At 44.8% G+C, this 6,603-nt stretch overlaps 1 protein-coding gene across 1 annotated transcript in view; it reads left to right on the top strand.

The window, feature by feature from the left end:
• Positions 1-1,863: 1,863 nt before the first annotated feature.
• Positions 1,864-6,603, top strand: part of PTGR1 (prostaglandin reductase 1) — a 29,895-nt gene continuing 25,155 nt past the window's right edge. Inside the window, exons 1-3 of the mRNA XM_007936717.2 lie at positions 1,864-1,969; positions 3,803-3,848; positions 4,716-4,772. Of these exons, the coding sequence (XP_007934908.1) occupies positions 1,864-1,969; positions 3,803-3,848; positions 4,716-4,772 (209 nt within the window). The remainder of the gene's footprint in view (positions 1,970-3,802; positions 3,849-4,715; positions 4,773-6,603) is intronic.

Genomic DNA, 6,603 nt, shown 5'->3' on the forward strand with positions numbered 1-6,603 from the left:
TCCCACAGGCCTTAAAGCCGGGCCGGCGGGCCGCGCCGTGTGCAGCCGTCTCTAGCTGCCTTCTCTGGCGCACTCTCCTGCGGCTGCGGACTCTGGTACGTACACGTGCCCCACGCGTTCCTTTCCCTGCAGTGTCCAGACGCCTCTGATACCAGGGTTTGCACGGTGCTCTCCTCCTTGTGCTGAATAATCCGGGCTCGGAGGGAGCTTGGAAGGAGGGAAAGGAAGAAATCGGCGGAGGGGGGTGCTGGAGGGAGAGGCACCGGCTGGCGGCGTTGGGGTGCGGCCGCTAGCTGCCCGCTCCTGGGCCAGGTGAAGCCAGGGAATGTGCGGACTGCAGAACCCGGGCGGGGGCGTGTGCGAGGAGGACAAAGGTAGTCTGCGTTCTGGGGGTCGGTCAGGGAGCCTGCATGCACCGGGCCCCTCCCTGCAGCCGCGAGGACCCTCCCCGAACTGAGTGGCCTCTGCGACCCAGCCTTTGGCAAGGGTCCTTCTGGACTTGGGGCGAGTTCGGAATTCACAGCGGTTGCTATTTTGGGAAGAAGGACCGGAAGGAGCAGGCAGGGTGCAGATCGGACAGCCCTGACCACTGCACGTGCAGTGAGGAAGTGTCCCCTTTCTGCGACCTGGTTGCAGCGGATTCCCTGTGGGGAAGCCCGGCTGGCGGGGAAGTTGGGTGGAAGCGGAAAGCCCCGGGCAGCGTTAGTCACCGTCCCTGGGTTTTATACGGCTGAAGTTGTAGTGGCCCTCGGTGCATTCAGGAACTCCAAGTGTGCTGAGCAGAGCTGAGGCTTAGGGTTTGCAAGGGTTTCGGGAGCTGGTCGCCAAGGCCTGTCTTCCAGGCATGGCTTCCGAGCAGTGCCACTGTGAGATTACCCAATAAGCAAGGTAAGCATGGGCTTACTTGTGCTTTCTTACTAATCTGTAGTGAACAATTTCACTTTTTTCTTTCTTTTTACCACATCAAAGATTCTGCTTCTAGATATGGCTGGCATCTGTCTCTCCCAACCCCACAGTGCCTTCCTACAGAAACAAAGCATCTTGTCAAATTTACAGTCCCTGTCAGGGACGGGGTACCCAGTAAGCTAGGTAGACACAACCTTACTTGTGCGTACTTCCTAACCTGTACTAGACAGTCTCACCAGTATGGGGGAATCCGCCCCCATTTCTGAGGGCCGCCTGGGTGAGTTACCACTGCCAATTTTTAGGCTGGTTGAGAGCTTACCTTTTGCGCCATCCAGGAACTCTCGGCAGCAATTTTAAACCCCAACAAACACACACTTGATTTCTCCTTGGAGCCAGAGAAGTGCACCAGAAAATGGGGCAGAGCATCGTTCTCCCTTACTCCTCTCCACCACGGTTTTCAGCGTTGGCGATGTATGTTTGCCTTGGAAGGCATTGCACCATTTCCTGAAAGCTGGGAGTGAGCTTCTATTCTGTTCTTAGCATCGAAACTTTGTCTTAGGATTTGCTTCATGGGAGAGGAGACGCTCGAAAAGCTCACGTATCTGGCAGTACCGGTTTGGGGTCCCCAGGGTAACCTCAGGGGCGGCTAGGAGGAAGGGATGTTGCTTCCCATCTTCCCTAGCCTTGGAGATTGCCTTAAGCCTTGGTCTCCTCATCTTGTCCACTGACACAGATAACAATGCCTATTTATCAGGAACTTAGGAGGGTAAAATGAAGTGAGATGCTTAGTACATCACCAGATTCATAGTCAGTACTTAATATGAGATAAATGGGCTCCATGCTAAGTTTTAATGATGAGGAATATTAGGGGTGGACTCTGCAATGTCTAAGAAACCATCAGAATTTAGAAACTTCATGGAGTTGAGTGCATGTTTATGGTGTTCTAGGAGCTTCAGGATGGTTCTTGCTAAGAGCTGGACCCTGAAGAAGCACTTTGAAGGCAACCCCACTAATAGTAACTTTGAGTTGAAGACAGCTGAGCTCCCACCCTTGAAAAATGGAGGTAAGCCATACTCATAAATTTCAGAATTGGAAGAATGTTGTTAAGGATTGAATTATGTTCCCCAGAATATGTGTTGTAAATCTTGACCTCTATGCCTGTGGTTATAATTCCGTTTCAGAATGGATTGCCTTTGTTATGGTAATAAGACAGGATCAGTGTAGGGTGTACCTTGAGTCAATCTCCTTTGAGATATAAAAGAGATTAAACAAGCAAGCAGAGTCGAGAAGGGGTAAGATCGAGAAGGGGTAAGATCGATGCCAAGGCATGCGGAGATCTTCAAGGACCCAGGAAGCAGAAGCTGAAGAGACAAGGACCTTCCTCCAGTGCTGTCTAGGCTTCCCCGAAGGCTGATGCTTTGAATTCAGACTTCCAGCCTCTGAAACTGTGAGAAAGTAAAGTGTTTGTTAAGGCCATCCACTTGTGGTAGTGCTGTCACAACAGCACTAGGTAACTAAGACGAGTGTTTATCGGTCTTTGCTGCATAACCAAGTATCCGCAGACTTAGTTACTTCACACAACAATCATGTATTAATTCACCATTCTGTTGTTTGGCAGTTTGGGCTAGGCTGAGCAAGGCAGTTCTGTAAATCTCACCTGGCTAGGTGGTTGATTAGGATGGGCCTTCCTCCTATGTCTGCTGGTTAGCAGGCTTTCTGCTGAGGTGCATACCTCAATTCTCTGCCTCAGTCCTCTGCAGCCTTTCTGCCAGGAGAGCTTGGGCTTGTTTTCATAGTAGTCGCATTGATCTAGGGCAGCAGGAGGTGGCACGCACTGTTCAAGCCTCTGCTTGTGTCCTCTTTCCTAATATCCCATTGGTCAAAGCAATCACATGGCCAAGCCCAGATTCAAGAGGTGGAGCAAAAGATTTCTTGACAGGAGTAGCAAAAGGAGCAGCACAAAGGATGGGAGATATTTGTGCATTTGCATAATACCACAGAGACCTTCTCAGGGTTCTCTGTACGTCACATTGCAAGATCCCTCTGTTCTCCTTGATAACTGGGACACGTGCCTGGGTGTATTATTCTTCATGACCTTGACCAGACCATAGGGATGATGTCCTCTCTCTGGTGAGCCTGATGGTGACGTAGGGGAATCACTGCCCAGCAGCTGTGTGCAAAGAGCTCAGACAAACTCTAGGAGCAGCCAAAGAAGAAAAAACTCTCATCTTTCACTCAGAAGTCTCCTCTTCCCTTGGGGGAAGTGGAGGGACAAGGCAAACCTAAAGTAATTGAAGGAAAAGAAATAATAGTATATACCCCATGACATGTTGGATCAGCTTTGTGGAATTGAATGTAAGAAGTTTCTTCAGGTAGTTAACCTTTTAAGAAAAGGACATGCAATTGAGTAGCATGGCAAAGTTAACAGGCTTATCGACAACATAATGGCCAGGACTCAGATGCAGAATTTTAGAGAATGTGTGCAAGTGAGGTCACTCTAGCAAAATACACATTCTGGGGTTGATAATGAAACCCTGTGTGAGCATTGTAACATAGCGGTTACAAGGCCTTGAACAATTTACTTAGCCTAAAAAATTCTCCGCTGATAAAAATGGAGGTAATAATTGAACCTATCTCTTAGGGTTGCTGAGAATATCAAATTAAATAATCCATATAAAACATGGAGTAAGTGATGAATAAATAGCATTATTATTACAGTTGTTATCAATGAGGCTAGACCAAATGAGAGAGCCTTTCTTGTGTCTTAAATAGAAAGCTAGCTCTTAGATGAGAGGCCAACCCTGAACATAGAGGCTATGTTTATTTAGAATACCAAACACCATATAGGCATCAGACTTTAAGTTTCTAATTGACTGTGGAATGCTTTGTTTTGCAGAGGTCCTGCTTGAAGCTTTGTTCCTCACTGTGGATCCTTACATGAGGTATTATTTTCCTCTTAAAAATTCTTATGTTGTGTGTTAGACCCTATTTTGAAGTACTTCATGTTTTAAAACATCCAACCAATTCAAAACACTGTCACTAATCCCTCTTCTTTTCCCCCAGTTTATCATTATCAGGCAAAGATGTGAGAAGAAAACGTTTGAGATAATCTCAGTCTTGTTATTTTACAATAATCTCCTATATGTTGTGCAATTTGCCTTTTATTGTTCACCAGAATAGCTCCCAGCAACATTAAAAGAAAAAAGAAATCAAAGTCCAATTAGTCAATTTCACTACTGGCAAATCATTTGGTTGGAGGGAGATGCTAAGGCTAAAATCAGATTTTCTTCCCTCCTGTTTACCTGTAATGAGTTGACTCAAACTTGTGTCCTAAATTAGCAAACAACTGGAAGAGGGAAAGGAATGAAAGCTTTCATGGGCTACTGTGGTAGTTAACATTGTGTGCCATCTTGGATGGGCCTGGTTTTGAGTGGCTGGGCAGCTGGATGTAGTGATTCCCCATGATGAGAATGGTAATCAACTCCATGGTAGAATCTGTTGTGAGCAGCTGAGTAGTGCCTTATTCATCCACAATTGAACACACTGGTAAGATCATCATGTTCATTTCACAGAAAATTACTGCGAGTTTTTATTTTTAATCTCTTTTATTAAATTTCTTCAGGGTCTCAGAATAGAGCTATCTCTAACATCTTCCTCCTATATTTCACCCAGTTGTACTACTCTTTTGTATCCAAGTTTCATCTCGGCACACACTCCTCCAGTGGTTTTCCATTTGGTTTTAAACTCAAGTTTTCCCCCAAGTTCTATTATGTATTAAGAATTAAATTTCTTTTTTTTTTTTTTTTCAGAGTAGCAGCCAAAAGACTGAAGGAAGGTGATACAATGATGGGGCAACAAGTGGCCAGGTAGTTATTTCTTGTTTGCCTAATGCTCGGAAAACATCTTCTCCTGACCCTGCAGCTGGTCCCTGTCTCTGCTCATTGCTCCAACAATTTCTTCAGCCTGCTTGCTTCTCTCACTGTTTGATCTGGAAAGCAACCTGGAAATCCTGCCTCCTTCCTAGCTGATTGGGAGGGATAAGAGGATGTGAAATGGTCATCATTTCAGTCTCTCTCTGTTTTTAAAATTTTTATTGTGATGTGGGTAAAAATTTGCAGAGCAAATTCATTTTCCATACAGCAGTTCATACATATTTTGTCTCATGATGTTGACTGCAAGTTCCCACGACATAAGAACTCTCTTCCCACTTCCTCCCCATAGTTAACCCTTCCCTGTGCCCTTCTCTCCCACGCACCGCAGCCTCCCGAGCTGCCTTCCTGTGCAAACACTGCCCTTCTGTTCTCCCATGTTTGATCTCTCCAAGATGTATATCTACCTTATGTAAATGTTCAACCCATATACCTGTCTTTTATTTGGCTGGAAGCCACAGGAGTGAGTTCAATTCCAGACCTGAAGGGCAGCTAGGGGCCATAGTCTCAGATGTTTCACGAGGCTCTATCGGACAAGCAAACCTGGGCTTTTTTTTTTTTTTTTTTAACAATTTTGAGTTTTGTTCCACATTATTCTCACACTCTATCCAGGATCTCCTACACCAATTCCCCTCCAAGTGAATGACAGTGGTAGCTGGGTACCATCTAGTTCTTCCAGTCTAATGGTCATATAGGCTGAGGATCGCATGGTCTACCAGTCCCTTGGACTAATTGTTTCCATGCATCTTTGGTTTTCTTCATTCTTCTTTGCTCTGGATGAAGAGAGACCGATCGTTGCATCTAGATGGCCACTTGCAAGCTTTTAAGATCCCAGTCACTATACTCACCAAAGTAGGTTGTGGAACAATGTTTTTGGGTTTGAACCACCAGCCTTCTGGTTAGCAGTCAAATGCCTTAGGCACTGTGCCACAGAGCTCCCAGCTGTATCCTAGAAGTCACCACCTTGTCTTTGTCAACTCTCTTTCAGTCTCATTTTGCTATCCTTACTTTTAAGTACTAAAAAGTAATACTCTTCCCTATTTGAAATGCTGTTGAGCATACATACTAGTATCTACAATTTTACAAAACAGCATTATATACAAAGCCAAAGATGAGGAAATTGAAGATTTTTATCAACTTCTGCAGTCTGAAATTGACCTAACATGCAATCAAGATGTGTTAATTATCACTGGTGACTGGAATGCAAAAGTTGGAAATTAAGAATCACCAATAGTTGGAAAATTTGGCCTTGGTGACAGAAATAGTGCTGGAGATTGCATGATAGAATTTTGTAAGACCGATGACTTACTCATTGCAAATACATTTTTTTCAACAACACAAACAGTGGTTATACATGTGGGCTTTGGCAGATGGAATACACAGGAATCAGATTGACTACATCTGTGGCAGGAGGTGATGGAAAAGCTCAATATCTTTAGCCAAAAGAAGGCCAGGTGTTGATTGTGCAACAGACCATCAATTGCTATATGCTAGTTCAACTTGAAGTTGAAGGCAATTAAAACAAGTCCAGGGGAGCCAAAACATGGCCTGGAATATATCCTCCTGAATTTAGAAACCATCTAAAGAATAGATTTGATGCATTGAACACCAGTGATCAAAAACCAGAAGAATTGTGGGATGACATCAAGAATATCATCCATGAAGAAAACAAGAAGTCATTAAAAAGATGAGAAAAGAAGAAAAGACCAAAATGGATGTCAGAAGAGACTCTGAAACTTGCCCTTGAATAGAGAGTAGCTAAAGCAAA

Source organism: Orycteropus afer, unplaced genomic scaffold (assembly GCF_000298275.1).
Source record: "Orycteropus afer afer isolate SDZICR_OR568_19922 unplaced genomic scaffold, OryAfe1.0 scaffold00037, whole genome shotgun sequence".
Classification (NCBI taxonomy): domain Eukaryota; kingdom Metazoa; phylum Chordata; class Mammalia; order Tubulidentata; family Orycteropodidae; genus Orycteropus; species Orycteropus afer.